The sequence below is a fragment of the Setaria viridis genome, chromosome 3, assembly GCF_005286985.2.
Source record: "Setaria viridis chromosome 3, Setaria_viridis_v4.0, whole genome shotgun sequence".
NCBI lineage: Eukaryota > Viridiplantae > Streptophyta > Magnoliopsida > Poales > Poaceae > Setaria > Setaria viridis.
The window spans coordinates 4200022-4218226 of NC_048265.2; the positions used below are offsets into that span (position 1 = coordinate 4200022).

At 48.3% G+C, this 18205-nt stretch overlaps 3 protein-coding genes across 5 annotated transcripts; 1 reads left to right on the forward strand and 2 right to left on the reverse strand.

Moving 5' to 3' along the window:
* The first annotated feature begins 2778 nt into the window (after positions 1-2778).
* LOC117848286 (E3 ubiquitin-protein ligase XB3) lies at positions 2779-5633 on the forward strand. Its single transcript, XM_034729628.2, has 8 exons — positions 2779-3125; positions 3218-3277; positions 3430-3501; positions 3594-3715; positions 3804-3944; positions 4056-4163; positions 4512-4776; positions 4905-5633. The coding sequence occupies exons 1-8, from the start codon at positions 2943-2945 to the stop codon at positions 5319-5321; spliced, it is 1368 nt and encodes a 455-aa protein (XP_034585519.1). The 5' UTR covers positions 2779-2942; the 3' UTR covers positions 5322-5633.
* A 1617-nt stretch (positions 5634-7250) lies between these two features.
* Positions 7251-12703, reverse strand: LOC117848287 (pectin acetylesterase 5). Of its 2 annotated transcripts, XR_004638854.2 has the most exons (13): positions 12382-12703; positions 12106-12188; positions 11563-11692; positions 10970-11049; positions 10802-10891; positions 10082-10206; positions 9127-9187; positions 8993-9043; positions 8804-8881; positions 8607-8712; positions 8364-8509; positions 8065-8241; positions 7251-7665 (listed from the first exon to the last, which is right to left on the reverse strand). XR_004638854.2 is itself a non-coding variant. In XM_034729629.2 (12 exons), the coding sequence occupies exons 1-12, from the start codon at positions 12632-12634 to the stop codon at positions 8119-8121; spliced, it is 1326 nt and encodes a 441-aa protein (XP_034585520.1). In that variant the 5' UTR covers positions 12635-12702; the 3' UTR covers positions 7927-8118. The 2 variants fall into 2 exon arrangements, 1 of the variants encoding a protein (XP_034585520.1); XM_034729629.2 differs by lacking the exon at positions 7251-7665 and having other exon boundaries at positions 7927-8241; positions 12382-12702.
* Positions 12704-12862: 159 nt separating this feature from the next.
* Positions 12863-16170, reverse strand: LOC117848285 (putative protein phosphatase 2C 46). Of its 2 annotated transcripts, XM_034729627.2 has the most exons (4): positions 13861-15903; positions 13652-13765; positions 13313-13577; positions 12863-13224 (listed from the first exon to the last, which is right to left on the reverse strand). In XM_034729627.2, the coding sequence occupies exons 1-4, from the start codon at positions 15109-15111 to the stop codon at positions 13115-13117; spliced, it is 1740 nt and encodes a 579-aa protein (XP_034585518.1). In that variant the 5' UTR covers positions 15112-15903; the 3' UTR covers positions 12863-13114. The 2 variants fall into 2 exon arrangements, with proteins under 2 accessions (XP_034585518.1, XP_072148663.1); XM_072292562.1 differs by lacking the exon at positions 12863-13224 and having other exon boundaries at positions 13318-13572; positions 13861-16170.
* Between the last annotated feature and the right edge of the window lie 2035 nt (positions 16171-18205).

Here is an 18205-nt window from a genome sequence, read left to right on the forward strand (position 1 = left end):
TAACCATGCAAGCAACGCTGTCGTACTAACCTTTTTTCCCCTCCCCTTTCACATAGCTCCTCAAAGCCTCTTTATTCCCTCCTTTTCTTATCGACATTTCAGAATCAAATCATACTGACGGCCCTGTATACCGAATCAGACTGATGAGCACTACAATTGCAACTGGATGGTCCATCCATGTATTGTATGCTTATCATAAGGGTCGGATTGCATGAGAGAGCAGCAACAGATCAGACGGTCCCTTTGCAGTGTTGGCACCGTTATCAGGCCATGCATCGATCCCTCGTAAAAAAAAGCCACGTAGGTATGTATTTGAAGGTAGGAGGAGAGACCCATAACTTAGCAAAGTAGGTGGCCATATATAATTGTAGGTACCATGCTAGGCGAGTGTGAATGCACGCCAAAGAAGAAAATGGATGAACTCGCCATGCGTTTGAGACGAGACGACCGGGCGACGGATGGATGGATGATGGGATCAACGCGAAATGGTCACCACTCGCCACGAACGGAGAGGGATGGGATGACTGCCCTGACCAGTCGTACGTCCCCCTGTTGAAGAAGAAGAGGAGGATCCATCCATCGAATCGAACGAGATTACACGAGACCACACTGGCCTGCGCTCATGGCTGGGCCCACCCCACCGTGGGACCCACGCATGGGAGGTACAAGGGGTACCATCCACCTCCAATGCATCTTTTGCTCATAGGTGCAGCCAGGACCGTACTAGAAGCTGTGGATTGGTTGTCAAGCATCTAATAAGCTATGGACTACGTGTACCCACAATTATATATGGCCCAAAGTTAATCTGGTATATAAAAAACAGGTGCACCTCGGGTGATATACCGTAAAAGTTGTCGAAAAGGAAATTGCTTAAACCTGAGCTATATGGGTGTGGTTATGACACACATGCATGCAAATTTGTGGCCAGATCATACGTACCGGATCACGTTTGTGACATGTGAGGTTAAAGGTGATGGTGGCCAGATCATCTCCCAAGATTAACCATGCATAGTGCTGCCCGCATATTGCTATTACTATACAAACAAATGATGGAGCTGCGCATATGGCTGCGGATATATAATAAACGTGTACGGCTCGTGTCCGAACTGTCAGCTCCCCCCCTGGTGCTGCGCTGCAAGTAGCTGGGTGGGTGTGACGTGACAACAAGGCCCATAGAAAAAAAAAACTAAGCAAACGGTGCCATAAACGGACATCCAGTTGATACCAAAACAATGGCGCGCGCGTGTGCTCGCACCGACGGCTGGCGCGGATCTTCTGCACCGCTCAATTACGGACGCATGCAGTAAAAACATCAGATCAAACAACCGCTTCACATCATTTTTTTTTAACGCACGCAAAACCTGAGGCTAGTAATTTTGATCGATGACTTTCACCTGCCGAGTTCGGTTTGTCTGCACATGCGCTTCGATCCAACGACGTCGAGTGCCCCGATTCCCCGGTGGAAACGGGACTCGCGTTGCATCGGACGTGGTGCTGCAGAAAAAGAAAAAAAACAAACAAAGCGCAACGCAACAAAGCAAGGATCACATCCACGGCATGGCCTAGACGCCTAGCAAGTATACTTCCATGAGGTTAGCTCACACAGGATCAGGAATAAAACAAGATGAGCCATCCTAATGGCATTGTCACCTCACAAAGAAAAGAAAGAAAATGTTTCCCCCAAAAAGCCCCTTCATTAGCCGCATTACTTGCAAGATGTTAATTGTAGTACCGAAAAGTACCGCAGAAACGGAGGGAATCATAACCATCATCACGCTTGCGGTTGCACCCACCATTACGGGCAAAAAAATAAGTGGAAAGGTGAAGGCCATACCCAAAAAAAAAGGGAACTTGTCCAATAGCTAGCGCCGACACGATTTGGAGCATGGGGTCCTTCATTACATTTGCCCGTCTTTCTTGGACGCGTTCAAAGGTTTTCAAATCTCACTTCTCGTGCGGGAAAATTTAAACAAAGAAAACCCCACTTCGCGGAAAGAAGGTCGTTCAAATGTTTTCTTTCTTTCTTTCTTCATAACATCGATTTCCATGTGCCTTTTGAAATCACATAGTATTTATATTTTCTGCCTTTTTAAAATCACATAGTATTTATATTTTTGTGCCTGCTGAAAGCAAAACAGACACTTGGCTTTGGAGCATATATGAGCATGGATACCACTACAAGAGTGATCACTTTTCCTCCATAGTTTTTTAAAAGCGGCTAACTGTTTCTAGTATATTTTGTTAATTAGCTACAATATTGCAGATATTGAGTTTGTTGGAATTACGCTATCGACAATTTCTGTTAAAACTGTTATATTGAATGCTAGAAATAGTAGAATTAAATTGCTGGTCATTTCACCAAAAAAACTAATAGACGCACCCCGTGGAGAAACAGTTGGGAAAGATGAGAAATTCTTGTGGCGTAGTGAAAACAATTTCGAAAACTACAATGTAAGTGGTTAGCATCTAATCCCACACCGAAAGAAAAGAATATGAGAATAATTCCTCGAGTAGGAAAAAGGGAGAATAGTTCTGACATGACAGCAAAAATGGAAAGAAAAAAACGGGCCAAGTTTTTCATAGGACAAAGAAAAAGTGATTCTACCGGGCCGACTCCCGATCAGATGATCCGACGGCTGTGGGTGAACGAGACGTCAATTAGCGGTTGCACTTGCCCCGGTTGATTTCATCAGTAAAGAAATCGGAGATATTTCGAATCCCCCCTGTTTCGTTTCTTTCTTTCTTAAATATAGAGACAGTCCGTCTGACTGAGAGGAGAGAGCGTGTCGATAAAAAGGCGTAAAGCCGTCGCCTCTCTTTCCCCATTCCACGCTGCTTCGGCGCCCGGCACCCACCTCCCCCCACTTCGCCGCCGGCGGGTGGAGTCGGGCCGGAGCAGCCGCCTTTACCCCAAAAGCCTACCAAACTATCCGGCGGCCGCCATGGGGCACGGCGTCAGCTGCGCCCGCACCGGCGACGAGCACGACTACTTCCGCGCGGCGCAGCTCGGGGACCTCGACGCCCTCGCCGCGCTCCTCGCCGCCGACCCCTCCCTCGCGCGCCGCGCCACGCTCTACGACCGCCTCTCCGCGCTCCACATCGCCGCCGCCAATGGGCGCATCGAGGTCGCTCCTCTTCTCCAGTCACCCACGCCATGGATCCCCGTCTCCTCCAGTTCTTCTCCTCGGCCTCTGACATCTTGCTGCTTTCGCTGCAGGTGCTGTCCATGATCTTGGATCACGGGGTGCCGCCGGACGTGGTGAATCGGCACAAGCAGGTGCTGGATCCCATCAAACTGATGCCTTTTTTTGTTTGCAACTTGCAAGGATCTCTCTGCTAGCTGCTGAAAAATCTCCTTTGTTTTTACCCCCGCAAAGGACAAAAATCTCATCTTTTTTTCTGCTTGCTGGCTTCTTGTTTGTGCTCCAGACTCCGCTGATGCTCGCGGCGATGCACGGCAAGATCGACTGCGTGCTCAGGCTCCTCCAGGCCGGCGCCAATGTGAGCAAAGCTTCAAATTCCTTCTCCTAATGATTCCGCCGCTCGCAAGACTCACTCGCTAATCATAAGCTGTTCGATCTGTGCATCATCAGATCTTAATGTTCGATTCGGTGCACGCGCGGAGCTGCCTGCACCACGCTGCCTACTTCGGCCATGTCGACTGCCTTCAGGCCATCCTCTCGGCGGCGCAGACCACGCCGGTGGCCGACTCATGGTGAGGTCTTTGTCTCCTCGTGGCTGTCTGGCTCTGTTGCCCGGCTTGATGTTCGTGCCACTCACTCGTTGCTGTCGAAGCTTGGCAGGGGTTTCGCCCGGTTCGTCAACGTCAGGGACGACCACGGCGCCACGCCGCTGCATCTCGCGGCCAGGCAGGGGCGGCCAGGGTGCTTGCAGATGTTGCTGGAGAACGGCGCCATTGTGTCCGCTTTGACCGGCTCATACGGGTAATCTTGCCGATCTTGCCGCAGCCTCCATTAGTCAGGGGATGAGCTCAATTAGCTTCTCTTCCTAAGTCAGATTGCAGATGCTGATTCAGGTATCGCTCTCTGCTGCAGGTTCCCTGGTAGCACATCATTGCATCTGGCGGCTCGCAGCGGGAACCTGGATTGCATCCGGAAACTGCTTGCCTGGGGCGCAGATCGTCTCCAAAGGGACTCGGCAGGGTGAGCACCACATCCCTGACATGCAATCAGTTTATATATAATATAAGGCCTGAAACATTTGTTTAGTTATTGTTCCGATCACCAAGTTTAGTTGTTAGTTGTGACTCTAAAAAAACAACAACTTGTTCCTGTGTCCCTCGATCAACTCAACGTCTACTAGCAAGTGGAGTCATCAACCATTTGTGGAATTCACATTCTCAAGTTGAGTCACCATCCACTTGCCGAATCAACATTTGAAAAATTCAATGAGGGACCAGTTGTTGACCGCGATGTTCTGAGATTCTTCTTTTGCTGAATTGCACATACTCTTCTGCTGAGTCTTACGGCAAACGATTTTGGTCCCTGCAGGAGGATCCCGTATGCTGTCGCGCTGAAGCGCAACCATGAAGCGTGTGCAGCTTTGCTAAACCCTTCATCAGCGGAGCCCATGGTGTGGCCTTCACCTCTAAAGTTCATCAGCGAGCTTGATCCGGAAGCAAAGGCTCTCCTGGAAGCGGCCCTGATGGAAGCCAACAGGGAGAGGGAGAAGAAGATCTTGAAGGGCACGAAGTACTCTCTGCCATCTCCTTCGCCTTGCGCCGCCGCCGATGTTATGGATGATGCATCCTCGGAGGTAAATTCTACTGTTTATGTGACGATTGTGGGATTAGAATTCCATCTGCACGTTCATTTGGTAGCTTATTGATGTGTGGCGGTTGTCAAATGAGGGACTAACCATCATTCACTTGGGTTCGCTGACAGGTGAGCGATGCAGAGCTGTGCTGCATCTGCTTCGACCAGGCCTGCACCATCGAGGTGCAGGACTGCGGGCACCAGATGTGCGCGCCGTGCACGCTGGCGCTGTGCTGCCACAACAAGCCCAACCCGACGACCCTGACACTGCCGTCGCCGGCCTGCCCATTCTGCCGCGGCAGCATCTCGCGGCTGCTGGTGGCCCGGACAAGCACGTCTAGTGACCCCGACCCTGAGAAGGCAGTCTCCTCCCCGCAGCTCGCCCGGCGGCGGTCCCGGCGGTCTCACAACCTCAGTGACGGTGGCAGCAGCAGCTTCAAGGGGCTCTCGTCCGCCATGGGGTCCTTCTCCAGGATCGGGCGCGGCTCAAGCCGGATGGTCGACTGCGACAGTGGCAGCCTGGACAAGCCCGAGCACGACCTGTGAAGCAGAGCAGAGCAGAGCAGAGCGCCGGCATGTGGCAAGGTAAAGCCGAAGCAGCCGTCACCGCCGGCTTTCTGGGAGAAGATGGACATCCGATCCAATCCAAGCATGTGTCTGGAGTGGAGGTGATCGTGAGTTTATAGATAGGAGCTAAATAAGTAGTGTCTCGCTATGTCCCTGTCTGTCTGTCTGCCTGCCCTCCCTATTTTTCCGGCGTGCCAGGATTCACCTGGCCGCGCCATATTCCATTGTCACCACCAGCTATAGATTCCTTGTCATCCCATTCCTATGCTATGCTTGAGCCGTTGAGCGCCACAGTCATGTACTGTCGATGTAACTGTCGGGGGAGCTTGGCCATTCCATTCATGGCATCACAAACACAGTCGGGTACTGTGGCTAGCGGACCGGCCTTGGCCTGGTGATCTGAAGGAGTCATTGGAGGTTGCAGCAGCGGCGTGATGTGGAAGGTGCCAAGCTGTGTCTCTAAAGGTGGCCTGCCATGGCATGTGAACTCTGCCGGCCTGTCTCCGGCCGGTCTTGGCCGTCTCGTAGCCTGCCTTCGGTGTTAATGGCTGCTGCATTGCTGAGGGGCCTGATCTGCTCTCAATGGTCGCTTGGTCAGGGCTCGTGTACTGATGCGGCTGGAGGCGGAGCAGATCACGGCGGTGGTCCTTGGTCCTCGGATGGCTTGAAATTGATGAATCGGCTGAGGTGACATACGCCTGCTCCTGCCGGGATGACAATGTACCGGCGCCAGCTTTAACTGCGGGGGTGACTGGTGAGTGAAGGTCACCGCCTCCGGTGGACTGGCTGCCAGCCCACCGGCCATCGCCGTCCGGCTGTCGCAGCTCTGGCTGGTGCCAAGGGTCCGTGATGGCTGCGGCAGCCGGCAGCGTCAGACCCAACCGATGACGGCTCAGTCGGCAGTCACTGCTGCCGCAACTTGATACTAGTTACTACTAAGTGTGTTGCCGTACATCTGGCCTCTGCAATGAGTGGCGGACGCGCTTTTGTATGGTATAGTAGGTGCAGTGATCTCGTGAGATGTATGATATGATTATATGAATATGATCATGGGGGTTTGCGATTGCATTGCAAGATGGGAGCCAGAAATGGATGATACGGCTTGATTGATTGAAGCAGCATGGGGCCGAGGATGGGCGATGTCTGTCTGCGAGGAGCATGAGGAGTGTGACACTGTAGCCACATGTTCAAGGCTGACCGACTCGTAGAAGCTGCTAAGCCAACCCTGCCGTGTCGACTGGGCACTCGAGCTCATTGTTAAAAGGACTTTGTCAACCTGTGCAAGGAATTCTTCGGCAGCGACTCTGTTCATATGCAGAGTTTGCTAGACTAAAAGACGGCTGCAAGAGACAAGGAAGCAGGGGAATAGTCTAAGCTTTGTTTGAATGGGACACGCCGTGTTGGAAATAACACATCCATCCAGCACTGATGGATGCATTTCCAGGTCGCGTGGTTGACCAAACGCTGTTGTTCGAGGGCGTGTGACGGAGGCAGGCTCAAGCAGGTGAGACAGATATTTGTGAAGCTCGCTTGCTTGCTGTCAAGGATGCGCGTCATCGAGTGATACATACTCTTAATCTATCTAAACAAAAATATCTAAGGCATCACACTTCATCAGCTGATGAAATGGCCAAAAGGGAGTACAAGGGGTTGCCGTTTTGAGTGCCTGTTGATGCGCTAATGACTGGCACTCACTCGCCAATGCCGTTGTCACTTTGTTTTCTGCCCAACTCGACTCGAAACCTTTTCTGGTTTCTCGTCTCAAAACTTTGGATGTTAAAGCTATCTTAAACAGTAGTGCCACACTGGAGGAATAAGCCTCGCTATTCTTGGGTCCGAGTAATATCTGGCTTCAAAATTCTTAGAACTGGTGTTTTTGAGTTGAGTCATCTTAATCCCGGTTTAAACTTTAGAAAACATAGATATTTAAACCACTTTATTTAGTCTACAGAATCACTAGCTACAAAAGCTCAAAATTCTAGGAGTTTGAGCTCTTCCAAGCGATCCATTGTTAACTCAGAAAATGAAAACGAAACAGGTTCCCCTCGGAAAGAAAAAGAGAGGAAAACTATGGATTTGATAAGGACAGAAAGAGTCTTGGCACGGGCAAGCGTACCTATAGGTTCTCCACGGCTGAGGATGTCACGTCCAACTTGAGCACGACTGCGTCAGGATTGGAGGGGGAAATGCCACTGTTCTGGGTGCCCCTTGATCGGCAGAAACGTCTGCCTCCTCACTCCACTTGGATTGGAATATTGGATTGATCCTTCAACCTCAGCAGGGTGCGCGTCCCTGTGACGAAAACGACGGCTCCGCTGTTTTCCTGACACAAGGTAGGGTCACTGTTAAGCGGTGTTTGTTCCACGGACTAAAATTTAGCTTCTATCGTATCAAATATTTAGATACTAATTAAGAGAACTAAATATGAGCTAATTATAAAACCAATTGCATAGATGGAGCTAATTATAAAACATGAGCTGATATTTTGTAATTAGTCTATGTTTAATACTCCTAATTAGTATCTAAACATTCGATATGATAGGGATTAAACTTTAGTTCGTGGAACCAAACACCATCCTGTAGCTTGCAGCGAAGCAATAGCATCATCATAGAACAGGATTCTGTTAACATCGTATAATTCTGATAACTTTACAACTTTACTGTCAAGTATTGTTTTCAGGGTATCACTCACCAAAATAAGTTGGAAAAAAACAATACTAACAAGTTTATTTGCTAATGTTACACCAAAATCGTAGCAGAGGAGGCGGCCAAAACTTCATATCTTGAAAGGCCTAGTGAAAACCAAGTTGTGGCATGTCGGGTTGCAGGGATATTCACAATCTATTTCCTTCACCTCTCTCCTGTCGAAGAACCAATCTCCAACTGCTTCTGCAATGCTCTGTTCAGTGTTCACCAAAACGATTTAAAGATTTGAATGGCAGGCAAGGTATCGCAAAAAATGAGATGAAAACTTTGTAACAAGATCGTTATCTTCAAGTTCATATACGATTGTTACAGCACCTTATTGTTCACTCTGGGCGAAGTTGGAGAATGCCAGGTCAACGAGTTCAGCGATTGACAATGAACAAAGCACGAGTTGATATAAAAACCCCAGTCCCTTTTCTGCTTAACTTCACTTATTGCGTCATGCAGTTCTTTCCTGAAACCTGCAAAATTTTGTATTCGGCATGTCAAAACACATGGGTATGAATCCAGAAAGCCAGATAAGTTAACAGGAATATATTACATGCTGGGTGTGCTAACCTTGGAGAATTTCAAGTTGCTCAGAGCTGCACTTGGCGATGTCCAGTCTGCAGTCCAGCCATGAATGTTGAGGGTCAGATGCTTCAGGAGCTAACGCATGTTGTACCTGAAAAATAAAGTTTCAAGCATATGTTGAAATTAATATTTTAATACAGAAATAGGACATGTCGAAATCTGATGGATACGGATGAGGATACCTGCCAAGCATCATATGCTGGATTGAGAATGAATACCGGGGTGACAATGTGTTTCACAACTTCACGTGGAAAAAAACACTGGAACACAGTATAAGGGGCAGTTTTAGATTATCATAAGTTCATAGCAATGGGTGATGGTACTAGTGTGGGTAATTATTACATTTACATTATTGGGAATGCAGTACTAACCTGGCCTGGCTCTAGATTTGAGTTACAATGCGAAAACTGTTCCCTTAGATGCTGAAACAAGGCATTCAGAAAACAAAGCATGAATGCTGGAAAAGGAAAAAAATGGTGGGAGGTTGTCACAGATAGAAAGAAACCTGAAGGCGGACAACATCACTGTAAAAAGACTGCATCGTCCTTTTCCCAGAAATGTCCTCTCTGTAATTGAAGAACAGACCAAATGAATTAGATAGGAACCAAGTACACAGAAAAGTTGTACAATTCCCATTTTCCAATGTTTTTTTACTGATGAAGATACTAGTACTAACTAATTCCTGACTGGTAACAGGAATTTAACAACTGTAAAATTTGGTGCTTATTGGCTGGCTAGCAGCCGGGAACATGGAACGTGGCCACGTTCCTCGTCCCGGGAACGCCGTTCCGGGAACGATTATGTTCCAGGAAAGGGAACAATTTAGTATAAAAACCTTTCATAAGTGTCTAACCACGTTCCTCATTCCACGTTCCCGATCCCATCGTTCCAGGAACATGGCTGCTCGCTGGCATTTGGAAATGCTTAATGAGCTGGTACGATATATATAACTGTCAATGCCTTTTTCTGGCGTTCAAAAGTGCATCTGAATACTGAAATGGTTTTTGTTGACATTGAATGCCATGAGGTGCAAGTAATTCGGACTATGGTCCCAGCTTCTGGTCTTATAATAACTCCTGGTACCATCAGATGCTGGTACCTGAGTTATTACCAGTCATTTTACTGATGGATTTGTACTGGTATATAAACACTAACGTCTAACAGACCATTTTTCTATAATCTTTTCATTCCTCGAATCTATAATAGCATTGATATCTAAACTCTAACAAAATACCATTAAAATTCTTTAAATTAGACTGATTTTCCCCTCCAAATCCTGTCTCCCATTAAGATTTTCTGCCACCGGCAGTTTTTGGAATTGCTTCAGACTATCACCAGGATGTAGAGTAACAAGACACATTCATGTGAAAAGATAAGCTATGCAGCACACGTGACAAAATAAACAAATAAATGGCAAAAACGTGTCAATAACAATCAAAGGATGCTATACGAATACATACACATCAAGGAAAAAACCGCCATCTGCAAGACATTTAACCCTAGAATCCTTTGGTAGCAGTGCACGAAAAGCATCACAGTGAATGTAAGTGGCTAGCCCACCAGCAGAGCATCCTGTTAGGAAAGCCTGAAAGCTGGAAATAGAATATCAGCATCACACCATCAGTATAATGGTTGAATTACTTATACGGGCAAAGATGAATTAAGAAGTATGATCAATATATACATCCTAATCACGCCTAGTAACTAAATTTCCAAGTACATATGAATGTGCAGTGTACACTGTACTACATAGTAAGGAAAAACATCAATGCAGACCATCCAAAATAGTCCTTTAGTAGCTCATAGACAATGAGTTAATGATACGAGTGGTCCCTTAGGTGAATGCAAAAGTATGAGACTAGTACTATCGTAATAAGTAACTAGGTTCCATTATTTACTGACTACTATCACTGCCACAACCCAGTTCATATCATGTTTCTTTAGGAATCAATCCATATTAAATTGATTGTGCACCACTGACCCATTGTAAGATTATGACGTAACCTTCACCCAATTAAATTAAAAGCACATGTACAGCACAATAAGTTCATGGATCTAGATGGTGCCTGATTGATTCATACAGTTCAATCATTTCTACACCTGAGTATCAAAATAAGAAATGTATTTCTTTTCTTTTTCTTTGCAAGAAAAGGCAATCGACTCTGATTGCAAGTAATGACCTGTTTAGCATTTCTGAGCCCCTTGAATACAAGTTCATTCATTACTGCCTCCCAGATACGCTGACCTCTGAAGAAGAATCTTGTGCCATTCTGCAAGAATTCACAGAATAAGACTCGTTATACACACTGACTACAAAGCAGATTTGATGGAAAATAAGCAAGTCGGACCTGCAACTCATCTTTGACGTTCCCAGAGAATGACGCCCCATCGCAATACCTTATCTTCACTTTGTTCCAGTTGTAAAAATCTGCAAATTGACAGCAGTACGAGCATATGAAAATATTATTGTGACATAATATGAAAGGACGACCATTTAACTGCTGAAGTAAAGAATTCAGTAATTAACGGTTTGCAGCGAGAAATTAAAACAGAGTTGAAAGCATGTAAATACTACAGGAATACATCTCTTTGGAGATGCAATGCCCATTGTAGTTAATTGGAAAACTGTTAATTAAATCAAAACAGACTGCTAGCTAGCTAATTGCATTTAGTGAGTATGGTCATTAGTGAAATATGATCTAAATGGTTACTATGCAAAATACCAATTCAAGATTGGCTAGAAAATTGATAAGGACTTGATGCTTCTGAAGAATTGTAAAGTCAAACTTCTCTGCATGCACAATTCCCAAAGTCTGAAGACATGCTAATGGGTGTAACATTGCAATTTAGACACAGAAACACATCATACATTTTTTTTTAAAAAAAGGCACATCATAAAAGTAAAGGTAACAAACGTCAGACAGATAGGAAGCAACAATACCAGGATTCTGGGATTTATCATTGCTCAAGATCCCGGTAAACTCAACCTGGCGTTCCATGTACCGGGATGAGCCCAAAATCGATCTCTGACGTGAGGCACATGACTTGAGATTACGGCACCAGCCTCCACCCTAAAGGTCATGAAACATAGAGAATTTAGGGAACAGAAGCATAAGGCATTGAAACAACAGACAAGTGTATTGTAGTATCCGTACCAGAGTGGCACTGCGGATACTGCAACATTATGTTTTGCTGAAAATGGAAAACGTGCCTTAGCCTGCTCACATTGCTATACATTTATATGCTCCAAATGTAGGCATTGCAAAAACAGTGCTACGTTTTCTCACCACAACAACACACACATAAGCAAATAGTGGCTATCATTACGAAACAACTTCAGTGAGATAATTCTTACTTCTGCACCTCGTTTCGATGCCTGGAGGCTGGAGTTCAAATTCACAACGAATGCTGACCAAACTAATTTTTGAAACTAAACGTGTACGAGATTGTACCAAAACTGCACTCGACTGAAAACGTCGCCTACCTCCAAGTGGATTAGCCAGCTTTCCGATCCACTCCCAAAGCCTCTCCGCAGATGGTACCCTGGCACGCTCCCATCCAAGCAAACTGCAAAAGTAACAGCAAAAGTCCCACTCCAGCCGTGAGCACAAGCTTCAATCAGAAACAATATGTAGTAGGTACTGACAAACTAAAGGGTGTTTTGATTAGCTAGTGAAGTAGCGAGGAACCGAAGCCAGAGAATGTGGCATTGAAATTGAAATTTGAAAAACAGCAGGGGAATTGGGAAGCGGGAACTCACGCGCGCCCTTCTCCTGAGCGCGGCGGACGAGTGTGAGCCCGACGAGGGCGGGGCTGCGTCCGCCGGCGGCGGAGGAGTCTGACGCGAGGGGCGCGGAGGCGTAGTAGGAGAGCGTGAGCAGCAGCGCGGCCGCGAGGAGCGCGACGGCGAAGGTGGCCCCGGCAGCGCCGGCCCGGCCGCGGCGGCGCCACCAGAGGCGCAGGTGGTGCGAGGCCGGGGCCGACGCGGAGGACGGCGGCGACGACGGCGGCATGGTCGGGGCAGCAGCAGGATCTGATCGCGACGGCTGGCAGTGGCAGTGTCGCTCTGCGGTTGGTGGCCGCGCGTGCCTCGTTTTATATTGGGCCGGGCTGCCCCCACTGAATCATCCGGCCTTTAGGCCCGCCAGCGAGAAAAGCGAGGCTTTTGGTCCAAGTGTCCATTCTTGCCCATTCCCCCAATCGCAAAGATTCAAAGAAGATCAGCATGTCAGTTTCAGACATCTGCTCATCATTGCATAGTTCATCTTTGACTAAGGATCTGGGTCAAATCAATTCAAACAATAGAATTCCTTTACCTAAGATTTTTTTTAAAAAAAATCAAACAAGAGGAGGTGCCGCCAAAACTTTTTGCTCACTGGCTTTGTGACTATCTAATTCGTCAATTACAAGCAGAATTTACAATGTACATTGTAAATCAGTATAATGCATTCTACCATTACAATGCCGTGATCAGTAGTGACAGGTTCATAGACCTATGATCTCCAGATCTTCCCCTCCAACGAAATGATGATGATGGAGACGTCGTCGTGGTACCGCCTCCGGTCGCCTTGCTGAACCTCGAGCAACTCATGGAACCCCATTCCTACACCATCACAATAAATCGATCAGATATAACCATAAGCATTACTACAGGCCTCTCTATTCTGGAGTAATGCTAGCTGAACACTCACCAGCTTGGTTGGCGGCGCGGAGGAGGATCTCGTGGCTGAGGTACTTGGCGGGGTCCTCGTCGGGGTACCTGGAGGTGAAGGCCTCCACCTGCGCCACCACCTCCTCGTTGGTGAAGTAGTCGTAGAGGCCGTCAGAGGAGAGGATCATGAACTTGTCCCGCGAGCCCAGCCTGTGGTGCCGGAGGAACGGCCGGCAGGTGACGTACGGCGCCGTCCCGACGTAGTTCACCCGGAAGACCTGCAGGAGGGCCTTGTTCCACCTGGGCTGCAACGCAAGCTCCGCCGGATATATCAATGGCGATCCATCGTCGAGGAAGTGGCAGTGGGTAAGGTACACACCTCTTTTAGGTAGCCGGCTCCGAATGCTCTTGTCACCTTCAGCGAACCCTTCACCCTGTCGTTCACAATGCAGGCAGGATCGTCTAGGTGCTCGCTCCTGATCCGTCTCGCCTCCTGCACCAATCAGACGCAGCAACTAGTTAGAGCTAAGAATCGATCGAGCCAGCGAGCAAGCGATGGAGTACTAGTCAATGATCGTGGATGATCACCTTGTAGACGCTGGTGCTGTGGTCCATGGTGAGCTGCAGCGCGGCGAGCTCTCCCATGTCGGGCTGCTGCGACGGGGACTCGGCCGCCGCTCGCTGCGCCAGCACGGCGCGGCTGTCCCCGACGTTCATCACGTACACGTCGGCGCCCTTCATCAGCACCACCAGCACGCACGATCCCATCATCGCCAGCTCCGGGCACTCCGCCGCGCGCTCCTCCGCCTCCGCGAAGAACGCCGCCTCCGTGCTCCTCAGGGCGCGCGCCAGCGCGTCCAGCACCTCCTGCTCCTGCTCGCCCGCGGCGCGGCGGCGGCCGTTGCACTGCTGCTGCTGCCCGTCCGGCCAGTCGGCGGGGTCGGCGTCCTCCGATGATAGCACGCCGTCGAGCTCGCGGCACACGGCGGCGTACAGGTTGGCGACGAGGTAGTCGGTGGCGTCGGGGCCGTTGAAGCCGTCGTAGATGCCGACGAACATCCAGCCGTGCTCCTCCGACACCACGAGGTGCACCCTGTCCTCCCCAGCCTTCCCGCGCGCCCACTCCACCCTCGCCGCGCCGTCGTCCGTCGCGGCCTCGCTGCCCTTGCTGCCGCTCTCGGCATGGCTCCCGATCGCCGCGCCAATGCCGCCGCCGCTGCCATTGCCGACCGCCACGGCGACGTGCTCGCCGCGGTCCTGGTTCCTGCTGGGGGACACGCAGGGGCTCGCGCGCAGCACCGACGCGAAGGCCCGGCGGAGGCCGCCGAGCAGCGGGCTCGGCTTAGACGCCTGCAGGCACTGGCGCCGGTGCCGCGTCGCGTAGAGGTCGGCGAGGATCTGCTCGTCGGTGCGCCGGGGCTGCCGCGACACGGACACGCCGGAGGTCGTCGCGGACGTCGACGGCGACGTGCTGTACTCCAGCGGGCCCGAGTACTGCCGCGGCTGGAGCTTCCGGAACGAGAACGAGTTGGAGCTGTCGAATGACGACGAGCCGGAGAAGGACATCTGATCGTTCAGAACGGAGCCGCCGCCGCCGCCGCCGCCGGAGCCCACCGTGGACTGGTTCGACGGCAGCAACACGCCGTGGATGGCGCCGGCGAACGCGGGGCCCTCGCGGCCGTCGAAGCTGAGAATGTGACCGATGCTGCTGCTGCCATCATCGGCCGGGCCGTTGGTTTGCCCGTCCGCAGCCGTGCCGTCGTCGGCGCGGTGACCGCGCCCACCACGGTGGGCCGGCGCGAAGCACGGCGTCGCCACCCTCGCCACGCGGTTGCCCATGGCGACGGCGAGACGTGGGCAAAGCCAAGACGCAGGCAGCGTGTCGGCGTCGCCGGATCTGGATTGGCATCGGGGAATGTGGCGCCGGTCGGGGGGCAAAAAAATGGGAGGCAAGAGGGAAGGGAACGGGGGGAGGGCGTTGACATTGCCGCGAGCAAATAAGGTTTGTTTATGGAGTTGACCTGGATCTATCGCTTTGGATTTGTTTTCTTGTCTCTGCGATCAGCCTCGTAATCCAAGTTGACTTTTGGTTCTCACGAGTAAAATAGCATGGCAAGCTTGGAGCTTCAGGGGCTGACTAGATTGGGCCGGCGCTCAACGTGTCGTGACATCCGGTCCTTTTTGCATTTAACATGCCGTATTTGCATCCGAAATGGACCTCTGGCTTCTATCTTGTCCCCCTCTGGCCCTCTCGTCTCCCATGGCTCCTCTGCGTTGAGAAGTTGTTAGAGGTGGATCACATAGGAGTTGGAGAGGAAGGGAAAGAAAAAAAAAATGACAATTGGGGGAGGAAGGAAAACACGAATATCACATAGCTTCTCTAGGACCAAAGACTTGCCCGAAACTCCGTGAGAAAAGAAATGCCGCATGTCAAGTAGCATCATGTATTTTTATACGAATGCCCAAAGTCAACATATGAAAGGAAAAAAATTCCATTCACTATAAAAGTAATGATAAAAAATTATGATGTATTTTTAATATGTGTTATGATGTCTGCTATCATCTCACAAAAATTTAACTTAAAACTGCACGGTCTCCACTTACGCGTGGAGAAACAAATTTTTTCTCCCTCGCTTATTTTGGTATATCCAGATATATATTTGCATTCCGTATTGCAAATTTGACTGATGTTGCATTGCAGGTCATGTTAAAACGGTACAAAGGGTTACAAAATTGCCCTCCATTCATGTCCGTGTACCTTAAAAAACAATCTTTTCATCAAATCGTCGGTTTTTTGAAATGCAAAGGCTGACAGAGATTGCCGGCTTTATATTAATTAATAGAGAAGAGTGTAGCAAAATCTAAGCCCAAAAATGTAACAGAAAAAGGTACAACTATGCAAGTAACAACATCGCATCAAATAGTCATTGAGCATAACTTAACGAAGATATATGACCATTTGGTTTGATTATGTACTCTCTATCCTAAATTATAGATTATTTTGGGACGGAGGAGTACCTCCTACTAATAAAAAGATAAGACATGACTGATGAGCCAATCGTCGGTTAGTTCGTTGCGATGCCTAAAGCGTCGTCACTGAAACTCCACTCGGAACCAACCGCCAGTGCAAGACAAACCGAAGAGAGAGATGGATTGCACTGTTGTTGGACAAGTTGCATTACAATCCCTGTGCATTTCTTCGATGCTACGCCATGCCCACATCTGCAACACATCATGATCATACATAGGTACATAACATGCATACACCTGCGCTGACTTTGGTAGCCATATGGAAAGTTGAAGAGCAGGATTATACAAACCATAGCACCTGCAGCAGTGCGAGAGAGAGAGAGAGAGAGAGAGAGAGCCATTTTAATTTTCTGCGCAGCGGTAAACTCTAAACAAAGCCGGCGATTGGATGGGGGGCAACCCCAAGTCAATCCCCAGACTGTTTTTTTTATAAAAAAAATGGTATACGGTGGCACTACTTGCATTGCATGAAAATTCAAACGTAATTTTATTTCGAGAGCAAGTGGACTACTACACACTTGTATACAATATACGCATCCATACGTGTAGCAGTGTACAACGAGGTGAAATATTTAGCATATATGTACCATACGTATATATAAATATTTGGTATATATGTATATGCCGGAGCCAATGAATCGCCGGGAATATCCTGCCGGATCTTAGCTTGCACCATGCATGATCTAGCTGGTTCCTTTTGACGTCGTTAGATAGAAAAAACAACGTTATTTGTGGCTAGCAGTACCATGATAGCAAGAGAGAATTTGTTTGGTGTTTGACTATTTGCAGATCGTGCGGCGTATAAAACTGGTGAAGGCTAGCTGCTCATAGGTCGTAATACCTGATTCAGTATTCAACTATCGATGGTGATGAGCTCAATTTTAATAACCATTTCGGTTTAAGCTTCCTCACTAAGGAACGTATAAAAAACCGGCCGGGCGAGGGCTCCCCAATATATTCGGACCTTTTTTTGAGATCCGGGCGGCTCAGCTCCTCCCGCAAGAACACTATACAATATTGTTTGGTACTGTAGCACGAAGCCTAACGAGTCATGAAGGAAAATAAATCAAGAAAGAGGTGAAGCCGAAAACTGTGGCTCCTCTGAGTTCGACTCCGGCTCCTATGCACTATAGTGATGCTACAGTGCGTCCCAGCCGCGCCAAAGGGGCTCTCAGTGTCCCTTCAATGTTTTATGAAGCTATTTACTTTCCGCTGACATCAGTATCAGCGTGATATAATGATACGTCCGATGAAAATGCGAAAGCCTGAACAACCAACGGAGTGAAAATTTCTAGGTAATTGGAGGCAACTTGCTAATGTGGTGGTAGAGTGCACATGCGTGTAACCTTTTACTTGAAAAAAAAATGTAGCTACATACGGAGTTCTTGATTAGAAAGCTATTTAAAAGAAAGGAAAGATAAACACGTTTTAGATTCCAGAATTCGAAATGAAGCCGTTTTAAACTTGAAGAGAGAATAAAAAGGACCAAGATGATTTTTCTTTCAAAAGAGTAGGGCTCAGAGGATTATTGTAATTAAAAGGTACAGCATATTTCTTAAAATACTTACAAAGTGTCCAATTGACTTGCAGAGAGGCGCTGAAAAAAACGGATGATTTGTATGCACCACTACGCATGTGTATTGGATGCTTTGGACATGATTAGACTAGACGCTCTCACAGATTCTCCAGCTTTTGTTTTCCTTCATCTGTTTCTGCTGTTTCGCTTTTTCTGTGTCTATTCTCTTCTCCAAGGTTCATTCAAGATTCAACTCAAATTATTTTTTTTCTGATTTTAAACCAAGAATGAAGAATCAGCTTGTAATTTAAATCACCTTTGTGCAGTGGTGTGGACTTTCTACTGTAACGGCATTATTCTCCAGAAATTTTTAAGGGAAAAATAAGC